We start from the raw sequence: 19,007 nt of genomic DNA, 5'->3' as shown, positions 1-19,007 counted from the left end.
CATGCTGATAAATCCTTGACTTTCCAGCACTGAAATTTCAAAGAAAAATCACTGAAGCAGATGCTTGAGTTTAATGTAAAAGTTGCATCTTTCTATGGTGTCATTTTGTCGCTAGTTGGCAATAGTTGGCAATAAAGAGAACTAAAGCCCTTCATAGTCACCTTAGATGTCTCTAAATCTGCCTCTTAAATTTGCCACTTTAACACAGAAATGGATGCTAAAATCCAAGAAGTTACTCTGCAGTGTTAGCACTATTTATTGAGAAAAGTGGGCAGTTTTACATGTCTAAAGGCAAAGCAACACTTAGTTCAATTTGTGACAGGTGCTACAAAATGCAAAGGAGATGTGAAAAATGAGGTCTTGGCTGTCTGTTAAGATGGGCAAGGGAAGGAAGAAGGGCAGCTTGCAGGATTAAACTATCCCAAAGTTGCAATGTATGGAAATTGTGCATGCCTGTAAATAATAATTGTGATTAAGGAGTGATTTAAAAATCTCAGAGTACATGGTGAAAGTTAGGGTCTGCAACTGATTTCAGCTTAATAAATTGTTGATGGTAGCTGACACATTCTGCAAAATCTGAAGTGTATGTATTAGTTACCTGGTTAGCTGTGCACCCTTGTAAATTAAATTTATAGGCATTTTGTCTTAGCATGGAACCTTATCAATTACAGTTTCAGTGCAATAATTGCAGTAGCTTAATTTTAGTGAAAGTAGGCAGTCTTTCATTTGTTGTTTCAATTATGTCAGTTCTTGAGAATGACATATAATAGAGAGAGGCTATTAATATTCTCCATGCTTTTCAAGCCAAAACTTTTGGAGACCATCCAGAAAAACAAAGGGAAGGGTTATGTAACACACTTTTAAAGGGTTAAGGAAAAAAAAAGTATGCTGTTGCCCAGCCAGTATGGGATGAAATCCCAGTCCATGTCAATTTAAGTTAATTTGCCTTAGTTGCTTTCAGCTATGAACCGTTGGAAGTAGGCTAGCTACCCTATTTCCTGTGCACTGGTTCTTGCAGTCCAGGGATGTGCTTGGCCATAGCATTAACCAATAAAGAGCTGATTATTCTGTGGTGTCACTGACATTAAACTTCTTGCCCCAGTCAGTTGACTACACAGTTCTTGTTACAGAGCTTCATGAAAGTTATTGTTTGATCTCTGAAAAAGGGTTGACTGATTTATTTAAAAGTAAGCAATTTCTCTCTATTCAGTGGAAATAAAGATTTCAACTTGGATCATTTGCTAAGCTTTTAGAAATGATAACTGATTATTTTTTTAATTTCAAACACAAATTATTAAATACCTAAGCCCTATAGTGTTCAGCTACATGCATGGATAAAACCAGTGTGGTGTGTTTTGCTTTGTTGGCTGTTAAACATAGGCTTATACCTTGTTAGCCTCCTACTTGTTTTTAAACAGAAAGTTTAAATTACTGAACGCACTGAGTCTCCTGTTTAAAAATTTAAATTTTTAAATTTAATGATGAATTTAATTTGTCATTGAATTTAAAAGCTAATGAGAAAATCTGCTTGGAACTGGAACGTTCATCATACAGAGATGTGTATGGCTGATGTTAGGGAGTGGGATAGTATCTTTGTGATGAGTTATCTCTTGCAATTAGAGCTGGGCTGTGAAGTGCCCTTTGAGTGAATTTATGTTTCAACCTATTAAAGGAGTGCTACTGTGCATTTCTGGTAAAAATTTCTGTTTGTTTGTGACTTTAGTCTTGATGTCCATGGGTTGTGTTAGTTTTAGACGTTTATTTTGAGTCTGCACTTGGCCATAAGCATTATGGAACTCTGTTGATGCAAAACTAGAAACAAGTGAAAAGTTGGAGTGATCTGCTTAGATAAGAAGCATTAGTGTGCAAAGGGCAGGTATACCTTTGTTCACATATCTTAAGTGATTTTAAATAATCTTGTATATTCAATCATTCCCACTGAAGTTATCCGGGACATGACTCACTGCTTGTCTGCTCAATTCAGTACAGCTAAGATTTCCTCTCCACCAGTTAGGTATGTGGCAGTAGCCACTCAAACCTGCTTTTCAGAGACTTGTGTTTCCAGCATGAGTTGTATAGTGCAGAGTAGAGGTGAAAACTCCTCTGTGTGTTCTTCGTAATTGCTTGTTCTGTGTCTGTGCCTGTGCATTCTTCCTTCTTACAGTGATGTCTGATTCAGTAAATTCTCTTAATAGAAATTCTATTCAAACTTCATGGAATTTATGGATTTATAAGTGTAAATTTTAAGATGTACTTAACTGTAATGGATAGGGAATGTTCATTGAATTTGAGTGAGAAAGGTCTTCAGTTATTTAGTTAAAGAATGAAACACTGGGTTTTAATTTTTACAGATATTTGTACTTCTTTTATTTCACATCCTCTCTTGAGTAGCAGCTTTTCATCTTCTGTTACCTCTTCCTGCTTCCTTCTTTTTTTTAGCTCAAATTCATCATCTCAAGATTCTTAACTCCAAATCTGTATTGTGTTTTATCTGATGAGTAGAGTAGTAGAAAGCAGTTAGAAGCCACAAACCCAAGTTGTCACTGATGTCTTCCTGTCTTTGGTTTTTTTAGTTAAAAAAATGAAAAAAATGACATGTCCTATAAAGGCATCTGTTTTGTGTACCAGCACCACTGAGGAGCAGCAGTTTTTGTTGTGCTTCCTAATGGCTTCTTTGGCTTAAGCTCCCTTTTGTCTCTTTGGACTGAAGCACAGGAGCTGGCAAATTGCTCCATGCTGGAATGAGTGCAGCATGTCTCCTTGCGGCCACATAGGTGCTGCCGATGAACTCAAATAATGAATTGAAATGTGGGCTTCTTAAAGGCTTAAAGCTGACTTCAGTTCTCTGTCTATGACAGTTATGGGTGTGTGCACACATACATGAGTGCAGTAGAGCTCTCTTTCAATGGATGTATACATACCTATGTGTATCTTTTTCTTAAAGATATGGACACTGGTAGTTGGTTACCTGCTGATGGTTTCATTCAAGTGGAATATAAGCACTGAGCGTTACTTAAAAGCAGTCTCTGTTCCTGTCTGGATTATGCTGCTCTTTCACTTAGGTGAGTAACAAGAAGTTATTATTCTGATAACTGAGGGTTCTGTAAACAAAGCTCCTCACTTGCTCTTCTGCTAAATCTGTGAAATAGTCTTAGCTGAAATGCAAACTGTTTTGTCTGCTCAGTGATTCCAGCTGCATGTGTCCAGAAGGGAGCATTAGAGTAGGGAATGGGAAGGCACCAAGATGCTGAGCTGTCTTCCACTTCTCAAGCCTTTGTACTTCCCATGATTTCCCCTTATTTGGTTCACAGACAATGTGAACTTCTTGACAGTGAGGAAAGGCTGGGGTCACATGAGGCTGGCTTTAGACATTCATTTGTGCTATTTTTTGAAAGCCTGCCATTAACCAAGGCTGAAGCTGCAAAATGTGTTTAGTAGTAGTAACAGAAGCAAAAAAAAAAAATTCTATCAGTAGTCAACAAGCATATCAGGATGATATCAGCAGTATAAAATACATTTGCTAGTAATCTCTATAATCTGTTAATACAGCTATAAGATTATAGTAATCTTTTAGACTTATGTTACACATTTAATATAATAGATGTTCTCATATCAGAGTTTATGGTGGAAGAATCATGCAGTTAATAGAAGAATACCATGAAAGAAGGTTTCACAGTGTACCTCATCATGTACTTTACTTTAGCAGCAGGTTTCAAGGGTTGTTCTGACCACGTGGGTATGCCTCCCTGAGGTTTAAGCTATATGTAGTGACTTTGCATTTGCCTAAATTTTGACAATCTTGTATTTACTGGTAGTACAGGCTGAATAGGCGAAATCCAAGAAAAATCCCATTCTGTGGAGATCTAACATAAATACACAAATACACATTTTTGGGGGGACATGACTTTTCTCTGTTACCAAAAATCTTTTAATTCTGTGTGTATTTTCATGTGATTTTGAATATTGTTTTCAAAATTTGTTCTCTATCAGCATAATGTCACTGAAGTTAGGAACAGCAACAACTTGATTTGTTCATTGAGAAACTTGTTCATGTTTGTTTTCTGTTCTTCCTTTTCTTTAATGCAGAAAGCCTTTTGTTTTATGACTTCTTTGTTTTCTGGTTGATGTGCTGCCTTTGTTGGTTTTGCTAAATGTAGTTTTTATTAATGGTGTAATTTTTCTTGTTAAAAAAAAATCCCAACACTGTATCTTTCAGCTTCTGTGGCAGGTTCCTGGAGAATTCCTGTATTTCTGGTTATAGTTGTTCTGATGACAGTAGGCATGTTGCATGAACAGCAGAATGGAAAGGAATCTTCTGGTAAGGAAAAGTCATTGTTTCTTTTACTGTTGGAGGCAAAAATTCACTTAAGTCACATGAAATAATCTGGACTGTATGTCCATAAATTCAATAGCATATGGATTGCAAGAGTTTGCTGTAGGATGTTTATTGTGTTTCAAAGTGGTTTACTCATGCTGAAGTGAATCTTGGATTCTTTACAGAAAGTGATTGCCATGGACTGGTGTTTTGTTTCAATGGTAAAGTAGCGACTCATTATTGAGCCAAATTCCTTGAGTATGGATTTCAGTATGTAATTTCAGGCTTGAAGGTAGCCCAGGATGTTTGAAATCAGAGGCTAATTTTGAAAGAAATGAGCAATATGGGTTTAGTAACTCCTATTATGCTGCCTATGAGAGAAACCAAGACAACTCTATACAGCAAGTTTCCAATATCCAGTCATTTGTTTTTAAATAAGTTTTTTAAAAATATGTTTTGTGTTTAGATTTTGAGAAGAATAGTTATTTTCCTGTTGCAAGTCAGTTTTGAAAAATGCAAAGGCATCGTAAATTCCTGATGGAGGAAACCTTTTTCCTGTCTGGCTGTTTTAGTTGGTTAGTAAAGATGATTAACTGGTATAAAATTTTTTTTAATAATCAGACTGTCAGCAACTGTGAATGTCTTGGGTGGTAGCAATTCATTATCAAGAAAAGCACTAAGCAAATAACTGGTTTTGAGTTCTGGCTGCAGGTGTATTGTAATACAAAAATTAATAGCACTCATGTCTGTTTGATCATATTGACTACTTACAATACATACTAAACACTCACAGCATTTGTGCGTGTAATTTCTGCTGCCTGACAGCTCCAGTGGATATCTAACACCAAATAAAGCATTTTAAGGCTTAAGCTTTTTGTTACTCACATGCATGTATGTATTTTACAGGGGCTGAGCTTCCTGGTCAGATGATATCCATTGCTGCTTCAACAATTGCCATGGCAATTTCAATGACAGAAGATGAGTCCAATAATGAACATTCCTCCCAACCCTCAGGTGACTGAATACTCTGTAAGAAACATTTGAATTTGCTCTAAAGGCATGAAAATGGATGGAATTGAGATAAAATTTCAAAATAGTCCATAACCTCTTCATTCTGTCCAAAATAGTGTCCAAATTGTGAATCAGGTTTATCTGTTTTTAAAAAATGTCAAGAAGATGCTAGTATAAAAGCTGTCTAGCAAAGGATAGTTTATGTGGCTGTTAAAGACCCTGACTAGAAGGATTTATTACTGTTTTGTGAGGTTTTTTAGACTGAAGGTGTGACTTTTTTTCCTGTTCTTCAGTTAATTCTTTTAATTTTTCTAGCCTTTGATTTGTTGGCAGTTACATCTTGCATAGCTGGATTTCTGGACCAAGTACAGACAGACTGGAGGAATTTTTGCGTACATTGCAGTGAGGAAAAAAACCCGCTACTTTAAATATGGCATGCTCAAATGTAGTGAGCTTACTTGACATTGTAGCTTGAGTCACATGATACTTTCACTTTGTGTAAGGCAATAGGCTTAAAAGAGTTCAGACAAGGTGTTTAGATATCCATCAATGATTTTGAACTTTACCATCTTTTTTTGGGTAAGTCTTTGATGAAATGTGATACTAGAAAATTAAGCTATTACTGAGGTCTCTGGAAATTGAAAAGTTTCATCCATTTCCTGCAAAACAAACCAAACAGATCATTCAACATTACAGAATGTGAACTTCCAAAAATTAATTTTTAAATCTAAAAATGGCAGCTTTAGACAACTTACTCTTATCTTTTTTTCTACATTTTACATTACTATATCATCAATATAAACATAGAAGCCTATGGAATTATGTCCTGAAATTTGAGATCAGAGCATTATGGTGACAGCTCTCCTGTAATTCTGTGTCCAGTCTTTAATTTTGGAAATGAAATTTTTTTTAAGCTGGGAGAATAAGGGAGAATAATTCAAAATTCTGTGACAGCAAGAAATTGATGTGACAGAGAACATACTGTGTAATGAAAAGAACAGATCTTAATAAGCCAGCCTGGAAATTTTGTTCTTTTTTTTTTTGTCGCTGTTCCGAGAAGTAGCATTCATTCTGGTTTTGCTAGAATTTTTTCCTGAGTGTTGTGCTAGCTGTTTAGACTGTCATACTCTCATTAGTTGGAAGATAGAAAGGTGTTTTTCAGGGTTCATCTCACAAAATAGGAAGCACACTAAATGGGATTTTACAGAAACTGAAGTTATTCAAAATCACTGTACTGACAGTTCTGTTTTTCTATTTGTGTTGACAAAGCACTCACACCTTGATTTGCAGAGCATATCTTGCCAGCAGAAGGTGACTTTTTACATTTGCAATTTTGGTTCTTTTCTGGACAGATCAGCTTTGTGAACTGGTTTATGAGAGTCATCTAAATGGCAGTTCTGATGCAGGCCTGTGTTTGTCATGTGGAGAATACTGGCTCATTGGGAGTGACAGTTTAGTTTTGCTAAAAGTGCTGGAGAACTGCATTCTGAAAAAGTTCTTGCCTTGGGATACCCTAGAACTTTTTTCTATTTCTTTTTCTCTTTCTTTTTTTTCCTTTTTTACTCCCTCATCTCTTGCCCCTCTGTTTTGTGTTCTGTGTACAGTCTGCTTACAGGGAAACTGTAAGAAGTAAGACGGTAAATTGTTACTGCTTTTAACATTACTGTTGCTGTTATTTAATTAAATCATTCTTCATTGCAAAAATATGTCAATCAAATTTTTCATTACAAAAAGAAGGAATGTTCTCTTTTATTTCCCAAAGGCTGACTCTCCTAAGGAGTTTTTGGGCAAAAAATATTGAATAACTTTCATTTTAGGCATAGACTTCAGCTAATTATTCTGGTTTTGCTTTTGGTGCTTCCTTTTGTTTGATAAATATTTGAGTTTCTGTGTGTTGTATTATTGCTTCTTATGTTGATTATATTAGCTTTGGAGCAGAACAGTAAGAAGCGTTGAATAAATTGAAGGGGAAATTCTTTATTGTGGGTATACTGCTTTCAAATTTGTGTTTCTTTAGGGCATCCATTTGTTTCTGTTAGTACTCTTCTGCTTTATTGCATATAGACTGAGAAGTACAGGGGACTCATACACCCTTTTCCATATGACAAAAATACTTTGTCTTTTTAAGAAAATTTCTGTTTACAGGTAACTTTTTCTCTCCCCTTGCAAAAAGTTGTTTGTAGCTGTATAGTAGGGCTGGCCATCATCTCCTGTAGATACACAGTGATTTGCCAAGAACCTCCCCACCTGAAGCTTCTGCTGTGCTTGGCCGCTTGCGGAATTCCTTCTTTCAGGTTGCATGCCATAGTTCCTTCATGAATATTCTGGAGTTCCACCAAATACATAACCAGCAACTATCTGATGTTTCTGTCATCATCTCAGTGTCAATCCCAACTGGGTGAATCAGTGGATTTGCACTGTTGTTTTGGTGTGGTGGGGATGTGTTCATAAGCTGTAAAAGTAGTTCCACTTACCTAGAATACCAGCCCAGGTTTCTGCAAGAAAATAGAAGTGTTCATTTGCTGTGTGAGGATGCAGTTTGTTACTTAATCTTACTGTATGACAAATGAGTGTTGCCTTTTTGAACATTTTAGCTGTCATGCTTTAGGCTAGGAATGGTTTTGGTGACACACTGCAGCCAAAAACTGTGTGTGGAACACAAGCAGTTTGACTCTGTGAATGTAGTATGCTGTAGTACAGTTTTTATGCAGTTTTTCTTCATGGGAGAAGATGTGTCTGTGGCACAAGTCCAGTGAAAGGGTTGTGCTCATTGTTTACCAGCTGTGTGGTAGGTACCAGCATATTAAATTGTCTTTTATGCTTCAGCACAGAGTAACTTTTCAGGTTTTTCTGTGTGTGCATTCCTGCACTATGGCTGCAGACTTTCCTCAAGTGGTGATATGTGGGAAATGTGTGCATTTGGACAACAGCACAGAGCCTCAGTAAAAGCTGCTGCTGCTGTTCTCAGGAAGAGATTTTACATAGTGTGGCTGAAGATGGATTTGGTGTCATCCAGCAACTGAAGGATCAAATAAATAAATAAATAGGCATGTTCTGCATCCAAAAATTTAAATTTGAACACAATATTTTTGCATGAAAAGACTATTGTTTATTTATAGGGTCTTTAACACATCAGTTTATATTTTTAAATTTAATTTCTTGTTAGCTAACTTATGAGTGAGAGACTGACAAAATTTGTTATCCACTAACTTGTGCTTGATGTTACTAATATTTGTTACACAGAGCAAGGAATTTAGGATGATGGTGTGAGTGCTCCTATGTTTGTGTTGTGAGTGATCTGGAAAAGTAGTGAGACAGTTGTAAGATACAGGATTTCTCTTCAATGCATACTCTATATTTTTTGTTCTGTTTAAATGAGTATTGATTCCTAAGATTCCTTTTTGAGTACTTGAAGTAAAGGGAAGTGAAAGATTTATTTTAAGGCTTCAGATTTTTTTCTAGAAGTTAATTTTATTTTGTGTTTTTCATGGTCTTATGGTTCTTTGATAAAACATATTTGGCTTGTAATTTACTTGCAGGGACAGGAGCCCTCTTAGAGGCTGTAGCAACTTCTCATCTCTCCTCCTCTCAGCGCTGTTTGGCATGGTGATGCAGGATATGGGAGAGTTTACACAGCCTTGTTCTAGCTTTTCAAAATGCAGATCAGTGCCAAGGCTGTCTCAGTCTTTTAGAAAAATTAAAAGAAAAAACCAACCCCAAACCAACAAAAACACACCTTCTGATGCTGTCCCTTCGTTCACCTCCACCTTCCAAAAAAAAAAAGAAGGAGATAATTTGGGAATAGGGAACATATTCTGTTTTGTGGTGAATATTAATGTGATAATTTCCATTTCTTTGTTTGCATGTGTTTGTTTTAGGATCAACAGCAGAAAGTGATCAGCCTCCACCTCCACGAGCTTCATCATCTTTCGGCACCTCCTCTTCATCATCTTCTGGGAACAGACAAAGAACTGAGATTGGATCTTTTCTTAGAAAAAAGAAAACTAGTGATATTTACTTTGTTACTCTTGTGTGGGCCATTGTCATTGTTCAGATCTGGCTAAATTTTTGGATTGTGCAGCTGTTGCCAGTGCCATTTGCAGGTAATAATCCAATTACTAGAAATGTTTGGCATCATGTTAAATAAAACAGGGGGAAAGGCTTGTAGGCTTGTATGAGTTTTATTTAAAAGCTTTTTCATGACTTGTTAAGACAAGATGAACTGTAGCTTCAAAAAGGAAGATTGATGTGCCCTGGCTTTTAGCTTGTAGTGGACAACTCTGTTAAATTGCTTTGTCTATTGACTGTTGTAGTTGCCTTAAATAATTTGGGGCCATACCTTATATAGTAAGAATACTTCTTACTATGTAGACCAGTTACTTCTTCCCCCTGATGTCAGTTCTTTCATAGTTTTGCACCTATAAATGAAGAATAGTTTAGCTGTTATTCAGTAGTGGAGTAGAGCTCATGTTAGCTTTTAATTTCTGTAAAAAATGGGTTGCTAGGTACTGTGGACAAGTGACAAGATAAATGTAGTTCCAATTTTAGGTCTGAGGTTAATTAGCTTTGTGGCTTCACATCTATATGCATCTGTTCTCCTATATATCAGGTAAGAATTGGAGTAGTTACAGTAGCTATCAAAAGATATTATTTTAAAACTGGATGCCACTTTTTCCTCTACTCTTTTGGGGGAATGAAAAGGGAAAATGGGAACTCTGGGAGTATGTGTGAGCTGCTATGAATTGGAAGGCATTTCTTCCCATCCCCTTACTGTAAACAAAGTGAGTTTTTTCAGTAAGGGGATTTAAGCTTCAGTTAAAATGCTGGTTTTTAGCATTTTAAAATGCATTTATCACTTGAATGTACCTATTTTATTTTTTACTAAGTGTGGTGGGTTGGCCCCAGCTAGTGGCCAAATACCTTCCAAATCAGTCATTCTTCCAGTGTTTTAATGTGGGCTTATTTGTGAGCTGCATTCCCTTTAGGGAGGTATGGGCTGTGTTCCTTCCTCTTGTCCCTGCCCAGGGTTTCTGCCCTTCCTTAGATACATTTGCATTGAAGCACCACACCCGTGCCTGATGGGCTCAGCTTTGCCCAGGGATGGAGCTGTTGTGGAGCCACCTGGAGCTGTGTCTGGGACAAGGCAACCCCTGGTCTCTTCCCATGGTGGCCTCCCCAGAGGGCACCCTGCTACCCAAGCCTGACATCTGTGCACAGAAGACAAAGCTCTGTAAACCATCTGGAACTTGTGACTTGGAGTCACACTTAGAGATTGGAAGGGCTGTGAACTCCAAGGCATGGAGAAGGGAACAGCTGCACCTTTGGCTGTGGCACTGGAGCAGCAGCTCAAGGGTAATGTGATGGCAAGACATATAAATAGCTGAATGCAGGGTAAAGCAGAGAGGGGTTTGGCCTTTGTTTCATTCCAGTATAGCTGCTACAGAAAGAACTTCTCAGTTTTGGTGTCTGGGTGTCATGGGAGATGGCAATCATGACTGAAAAAGCAATTAGAAAATAAATTTTAGACTTACTAGAAGCAGAGCTTTGTGAACTAGAACTAGCTCAGGTAGTTCAGTGAAAAGTCAAGGAGTAACTTAACCACTGTTCAGAATCCCCTACATGTGAGGAAAAGGGGGAGCAGCAGTTCTGCAGCTAGACAGAAGTAAATGGTTTAAGCTTGAGCCACACAAGTCTGGATAAATGAGACAGATGAATACTGCTCCTGACAGTCATTAGGTCTAAAATAACTACCCAAACAATAAACTAATCCAAAAGAGAAATTGCTTTTGGGAATATTTGTGACTTGTTGCCTTAGCAGTGACACTGGGCCATGACGTGCTTTCTCGTGGCATAGAACTGAATCATCAGAAAGATATTGCACGTGGGCAGTATAATGATGAACAGAGCCAAACTTAGAACAGTGGATTACATTAAAGGTCAGAAGGTGAGTGATGATAGTCTGCATGGCTGAAAGAGAGGGAATTGTAAAAATACTAGGAAAATAGGAAGGCTAATAAAGCAAGTTTCCTTGCAATGGTTTAAGTTTAAAGAGACTAACAATAACTTGAGGCACTTCTGAAACCTTAAAGAGGATGGTTCTAGTATGTAAAAGCCCCCCAAAACCTCCCCAAAACCTTAAATAGGTGTTAATTTCACTAGAGTTCCTTACATTGGTAAAGAGGACTCATACAGAGTACCATTTAGAATATTAGAAACATCTTGGTGCCATTAACATGTTTCCTTGAATGCATTTATACTTCAGTTGGAATGAAATGGTCTTTTAAAATTGCTTAGTGTAGAGGGTGGGAAAATAATACCATAATTATACCATAAAATGAAAAGGTGAAAGAATTGCTATGAATTGAAAAGCTAGGCAAAGAAACACATTGTGGAACACTTGCAGCATTTTACTGAGTGATTTGAGCCTGGAAATCCTGATATTGTCCTTTTTTAAGATCTTTCATTTACTTCCTTGCTTGTTCTGTTGTATCTTTTTTTTTTTTTTTTTTAATTGTTGTCAGGTAATTTTCTGCTTCCTGCAGACGTTTGGAACTTGTTATTATGCAGACTTTTTCTTCTTTTGCTCAGTGCTTTCTAATAACAATTAGAAATAACAGTTTCTTTATCTTTTCCTCTCTTGTTTCTTTTTAACTTAATATGATTACAGCTGTTTGATTGACTGTAGCACCTCCTTTGCAATGAGTAACAATACTTTTTTTTAGAAGATACTGTGTAAACACTTAAACTTAAGTAACAGTGGAAGATTAGAATGCCATTTGAGGATCTTGTTCACTTTGTAAAATGCAAGCCTGCCTGGCTTTCCTGAGCAGCAATTTGTGTTGTGGCCATGAGCTGCATTTCATCATACAAAATTTCAGCCTTTAAGTTCAGTGCTGGCACTCGCACTGTGTTTTCTCCTTTGTTGTATCTTTGCCACTCATTTTATTAGAGAAATTATTGGATTATTCTGTTTCTTCAAGAGAATAAATCCCATATTTGCCACACGGTGGTGCCAGAGGGTAAGTGAACTAAATGTCAGCAAATCATTGCCCTGACTCTCCAAAACAAGAACATAAACTATTACACAGGTGGCTTCCAGAGAATAAGCTCTTGTGGAATTTGGATAAATGCCCTGTAGGCAGTAAAAGTCAACCTTTTTGGCTATGTATGCCATTTTACACTTTTCCAAGTAGAAAAATGATGTAAATTTTTGATGATGAAGTGATGTACTGCCAACTGTTGTGGAGCTCATGTTTGGCAGTAAGTAATGAATCTGGTTTGGAGAATAGTCACAATAATTAAAAGAAAAAGATTTATTAAAAAAGTGAAGTTACAGGTAGTGATAGAAACTTCAGTACCCTGTGTTGCCAAGATAAAATGCTAATCACAAATAGCTTTCTTTAAGGTTTAAAAGCAAAACCTTATCAGTAATATTTCAAAAGAAGATTTAAATGGATGCTTCTTTACTGTGAAATTCTGCATGATGTGGTGTCAGTTCTTGAAGGAAAGATACACTTTAACAACTTAGAAGGCCTAAAGCTTAAGAATTTAGATAGAAGATTTTCTATTATGTGTAAAGTGCTGTTAAGTTCTGATTGTGGTACTTTGTGTGGAGCCATTTGGCATGGTGTGTGTGTGTGGATATGGAAGAACTCCACTGTACTGGAATAATGGAGTGGCACCTTCTTATCCCAGGCCTTGATCAAGTCTGAGCTGCATTTTTGGGTAGTGTGCTGTCACTTTTCTTGTGCTGTCATCTAAGTTCCATGTGGATAAGCACAGCTACAAAGATAGTGAGGAGATTAGTACTAAAAACACTGGCAAATTCCACAAGTTTTTAGTGGGAAATAAAACTCAGGAGTCTTTTCCTTTCTTTTTCATCAGTCTTCCAGAATAGAATAAATAAGTAGTCTTATGGTGTTCCTCTGAAATCTCTGATAGTAAATTTCCTTCTTGTGGTTACAGTTTGGGCACTTAAAAAATTCGTGGTTCATTTTGGAGTTTTGAACTTCATGGCAAAGCACTGCAAAAGTTGGTGGCAACTGGTTGAAAATTTTGTGAAGGAACGTCAGGAAGCTCTTGCTCCACGGCCCATCAGAGGACTTGGAAGTGTTATGCTAAAGCTTGACAGTAAGGTATTTCTACTTACTTCCTTAAGCCACTTCAAAGTTTGTTTTATTCTCTGTTTCACCATATTCTGAGATGCTTTAATTCTAAAATAAATGTCTGTCACTAATGGATATGTCTTTCATGTAAAACTGTATCTGTTTTATGGTGTATTTTAAATTATGTCTCTTCTATCACTATTCACACTTAAGTGCACAGTTAAATTTGTTAAATGGTTGCATGCAGACCTTTACAGAAGTCACTTTTAAAATGTTGAATCACCTTTATAAGGTTCCTTATCTGAGTAAGGCAAAGTTCTCTTAATCTTACCTGTTTACAAAGATTTTGAATTTAAACCTAATGAGCTTTAGTCTGAAGGATAAGATGTTCCTACTTCTAATGTGAAAATTTAATTAAAAAGCAGACCATTGTGTTTGGGTAGTAGGGTCCAAGTTAGTTCAGACATATTTGTCTGTACTGTGTGGAAGCAAAGTTGTTGCACACAGTACTATGGTGGTACAGAAATGAGTCTTCCCTCTGTAAAGGAAGAAATATGTGGGATAAAGTATTTGAGAATTGCCACAGAATAAGGCTTCTGTGTTCCCCTTCCTTCTTCTCCATGCAAAATATGCCAACATTTGCATTGCAAATTGCATAGTTGGAAAGCTGCAGGAAATTTATAAAGTTTCTCTCATTAAGAAATATAATTTTCACGTAAACGGATAGATGGATTATTTTGTTTGTAATAGCTGTGGCACTGTATAAGAATGTGCTTTCTGTAAATGTGTCATTGAAGTATTCTCTGCTCTGGAAAAAGCCTTTATCTTAGGACTTCTATAACTGAAGAGCTGAACGCTGTAAGTACTTTTGTCAGAGCATCTGTACCTTGGCAGATTGGTCTTGCAGTTTATAGCTCTAAATTCCTATAGGAGAGGGAGGAGCTTAAGCCTGGATGTAGTGGGTGAATGGATGACAAAAGGTCAACAAAAACATTAAAATGGCTGTAGGAAAAAAGTAATGATTTCACAGGGTTAATTGAGGAAGAATTTGAAAAAGGAAAAGTCTTTCAAAATATCCCTATAAAGAGCAATAAAGTGGTTTTCCAAAGGTTGTGAAAATTACTAATGTGGGGATAAAAGCTTACATTATACAAAGCTTTTAATAAAAAGATTTTGTTCTGTAAGTAAGAAGCCACTCTAGTCACAATGTTGAATGTATTGTTGTTTCATGAGTTATCAGGTTTGGTATGCTTGTATTGTATAACTGTATGATACAGTATCCTTCCTAATTCCAGCAAGTCTTTTCTCCTTAAAGAAGGTAGGGCTTTAATGTGCAGCAGAACCTCTCGCTCTTCAGCTTAAATGTACTTAAGGTCAGTTTATTTACATGTTGCTTTTGTCTAAGCAGGAGAACAGTGTTGACCAACTCATTTCCCCATCTCCCTTCACCCCTCTATTTTTTAGATGAGAGCTGTATTCCTCCTGATTGTGTGCTCTGTGTATTAAAGCAGTTTAAGCTTTCCCAGACATTACTAGAAGGCCACTTGATAATCTGCATGATTTTGTTGTCCTCATTTGTGCCTATTTTAATTCTGTTTCAGCCAGCATTTATCATGGGTGGCTGGGATTATATGTAGTCTTCCAATGCTTATCACACTAATACATCCATATCTTTTTAATTTCTACTGGCTGTGCTCATTCTGTGTATTGTAGGATGATGGATGCATGGTATCTCAGAATTTGGGAAGCAATGCCACAGGCTATTGGCAGTTACATTTTTTGTAGGGACAGGGAAACAAGAGAAGTGAAAATTACATCCTTGCAAGATTTTTTAAGTTGTATTACCAAATGTTTTGCTTCAGTAGGCACTGTTGAAGAGAAAGTAAAAAATACGTGAACACAAAATAGAAATTTAAAGAGTAAATTGTTACAGTTTACCTTTTATTGGGGGTGTGTGAGAAACCAAGACTGAGGGATCATTTCCTTTGGAATTAGATGTTTAATTTTTAATATTTTGTTTCTAGCTTATTTACATGGGAGCTTAATCTGTTTAGGATTTTTGTTTGGTTTGGTTTTTTGTTGGTATGCAAAGTTAGTTGGAAACTCTATCTTAGCATCAGGATGTATTGAGGATCTTAGCTAAGTACAGCCAGCTATTGATGAGGTCTTTTTCATGCAAACACTTAGTGGTAGTACTTGGGCTGGCAAACATGGTATGTCCAAATAGGATATAATTCCAGATTTCAGTGAAATATAGTGAGAATAATGAACATATCTTAGAGGGGCATGTCTTTTTCCCAAACAAATTTTAGGAGGCTAGTGTAGATAGTCTGAAAAATGGCCCATTGTGAGAAATGGGTGAGTACTGCTCATGCATGCAAATCTGAGCTTTACTGATTCTATCTGTTTTTTAAACAAAACCATCAAGAAAAGAGCTGCTTCTCTTTGACAATTCTCATTTACCCCTGGTTCTCCTGGAAGTGCAGAGAAATTTGAAATGAAGAGAAACTCTGATGAGAAAGAAAAGGGCATTGCATTTTATTGTTTTTGTAAGCAGTAGGTCAGTCTCTGTATAAATGTGTGTTTAAGAATGGGCTATGAAATTAGGATGTGGATAGTGTATCCTGTTCTTACTGTATACTGTTCCTGGCTGTGCATTTGCCTCATGGAGTCAGCAGACAGCAGAGACTTCCTGGAGGAGAGAGTAGGGAGGTTTCTCTTGTCAGCCACTGAACCATCCTAAACTCAACAGATGGGGTAACATGGTTGTTCTTATCAACAGTAGAGAATTAATAATCTTCTTTACTCATTTTTTTAAAATTTTATTTTAAAGAGGACTGTTGCCTTACAAAATGACTGCAGTTTGGTTATAGAATTTGTGAGGGAGTTCAGCAGCATTGGCAGTGGCTCAGCTGCATGCACTGGACTTTTACTCCTTGGCATGCACTAATATTTTACATGCATGTTCTCTGATGTACTTGAGTGAATCATGTAGTTGTCATATGCTTTTTCTAGCTATAGTGCACTAGAGTTTTATATGTGGATTATTTAGATTCTTTGCATTTTGGATAAAGTCAGCTTCTATTTCTTCTGGTACCAAGTTCGTTACATAGTTTAACCAAGCACAGAAAACAAGCATAATCTCTGCCAATATTATATTGTTATAAAAAGTACTTTCATACACATGGAAGAACTTAGATGAGTAGTTTTCCATTGAAATACTGGAAAAGTGGCTATAGACTTATTAGTTTTGGATGACTTGAAAATTAGAATTAAGCTGTAGCCTATTTTCAAATGTAGGTTGATTACATTTGTAGAACTACTTAAACATCAGTATTGGTAAGCTGATAGACAAGTAGAGCCTTCCAGATATTGTCTTAAATGCTGATAAAAAATATTTTTATTTTGGACATCTAATGTTATTTCCTAGTTACTGTATTTATCATCCAATTCCCAGAGGCTGAAATTACAGAAAAATACCAAAGATTTCCTTTCACGTTCAGCTAAAATCTTAGGGCTCTTTTGTTGTATTTTGTATGGAATTGCAAAGTGGAGCAATACAGCCATGAGATCTGTGGTTTCTCCAAAACAAACCTCAGGTACAGACAGTAGGTTTTAAAGTGAAGAAATAAAGTTAAAAGTATGTTGTTTAATCAGAAAACAACTTTCCCTTTTTTTCAGGGGATAAATTGCTCCATAGGTGAGGAGGTAAAGTAGAAACAAATTCTACAGTGGCAGTTTGAGGCTTTTGATGCCTTGTGATTGATTTCTCTGACTGTGACTCTTTCCAAAAGTAGCAAAAGCTAGTAAACATGGGTGCTTTATGACATATTTCATTTTCATATTTCCTAATGTTCATGGTTCTTTGTAAATCTGCTTCTAACCTAATTAACATTATGAGATTTTTATAAATATGAAATATTCATGCCTTTTGTTTCCATTGGGAGCTAATGTAATTTCTGGCAACTGGTGAACGTGTTAGATTTACTGAGAATTCAATGTCTTGTTTTCAGGGAGAAACAAACTTCACATACATGATCTTAATCTCTAACAGAGGTGAATAACAACATTAAAGCTCTTCTCTGTTCTGATTATGCTACTAATGATTAGTAATGGTTAGAATTAGGAGTATAATCCTACATAAACTAGGTCCTGAAATGGATATACTTTAGCATGTGGATGAGCATCAGTAATGAAAAATAACTTCAGTGCAAAAGGAGAAATTGACTGTTGAGAAGAGCAAGGAGAATTACATGAAATCTGTACATTTATATGATCTACAATTGGCTGTTGTATGTATATCAGACTTAATTATGTGTTTGATGTTGTGCCATTGAATGTGAGTGCTTTAATATGAATGTTGTACCAAAAAAACATATGAAATCTGTCCAAGAGTAATTGACATAATAAGAGTGTTTTGAAATGCGTAAAACAGGAATATTTGAATGCTGCAATGGGAGTATTGATGCCATAAACAAGTTCTTCATGTCAAGTTTTGGTCTTTTGCTAAAATGTCCTTCTCAGAGTACAAGTCCTGCTGTGAAGTGATGGTAGCTGTCAGTATAATTAAACTGGAATTGTCCAGATTATGCTGATAGCTCTGTTAATGCCATTAACGTTGTTCATATTTGTTATATCCCTCTTTGTTTCAAAAGTGCATGTTAGTAGTAAAACCCAGGTTCTCGCATTAGAATTTGTTATGATCTTTTCTTCCTATTGCAATTTACCTTTGTGTCTAGAACAATTTCATTTTCATTCTGTGGATGACTTTGCCTGCCTCTCATTGCTTTTTTTCCCTATTACTGCATTTTTCAATAATTTTCCACTGTGTTGTGTTTTTTTCCCTTTTCTTCCATCTCCGCCTGCCACTGACAAGCTGTGGCACTGGCTTAATAAGAAGGTAAATAAACAGAAAAATTATGATTCCAGCTAATGGATTCTGTGGTTTTGGGGAGTTTGATTTTTTTATAATTTTTTTTTTATTTTGCAGCATGAGCACTCCTTAACATGCCTTGCTTCATATAGATTTCTCTCTCAAATGCCTCTTTTCCAGCTCTTGGTATAAGCTACTGAAGGTCATATAATTCTGTCTGATCTCTTCTACTCCAGTGAATGCACATAGTTAAATGTTTAGCACAGCAGAGTATTGCATTAGCATTTCAAGGGGTAGAGTGATTTAGGGGCACTTCTATTTAAGAATAGTTTATCCCTGCCTGGTCCCCACTTGTACCCCTAGCGAAACCAGTTGTCTCCCAGTCTGGAGAGCTGTTCTCTGCTCAGGGAAAGCATCAGTTAACCAAATTACTAGGGGGGTGGTGAGGCTGTGAAGCACAGTTGTAGTTCTGTAGGTGCTTGCAAATGGTGCATGGGCTGGTTTCACTCAGTGCTGTCAGTCTTTTACTTTTGCAGTGCCAAACTTGCCTGTGTACACAGGCACAGTACCTCGTGTACCAGGAGTGAATGCATACAAAATGAGACTTTGCATGTCCTCAGAACTGCTGAATCTTAACAAGTCTGAAGGAAAGAAAAAGGCTAGTTTAAAAAAAAAATAGGTAGTTGGTATAGGTAAAATAATT

The 19,007-nt window shown here is 36.6% G+C and overlaps 1 protein-coding gene across 3 annotated transcripts in view; it reads left to right on the top strand.

The window, feature by feature from the left end:
- Window positions 1-19,007, top strand: part of TMEM245 (transmembrane protein 245) — a 75,880-nt gene that overhangs the window by 7,455 nt on the left and 49,418 nt on the right. The window contains exons 2-7 of one of the 3 annotated variants that reach the window (XM_063163710.1): window positions 2,945-3,062; window positions 4,217-4,318; window positions 5,222-5,329; window positions 9,205-9,429; window positions 13,292-13,461; window positions 18,308-18,331. In XM_063163710.1, coding sequence (XP_063019780.1) covers window positions 2,945-3,062; window positions 4,217-4,318; window positions 5,222-5,329; window positions 9,205-9,429; window positions 13,292-13,461; window positions 18,308-18,331 — 747 coding nt within the window. The remainder of the gene's footprint in view (window positions 1-2,944; window positions 3,063-4,216; window positions 4,319-5,221; window positions 5,330-9,204; window positions 9,430-13,291; window positions 13,462-18,307; window positions 18,332-19,007) is intronic. The other 2 variants (XM_063163732.1, XM_063163721.1) reach the window with 2 other exon arrangements.

Source organism: Melospiza melodia, chromosome 1 (assembly GCF_035770615.1).
Source record: "Melospiza melodia melodia isolate bMelMel2 chromosome 1, bMelMel2.pri, whole genome shotgun sequence".
In the NCBI taxonomy this organism is placed as follows: domain Eukaryota; kingdom Metazoa; phylum Chordata; class Aves; order Passeriformes; family Passerellidae; genus Melospiza; species Melospiza melodia.
This window is presented reverse-complemented; position numbering and strand designations above follow the sequence as displayed.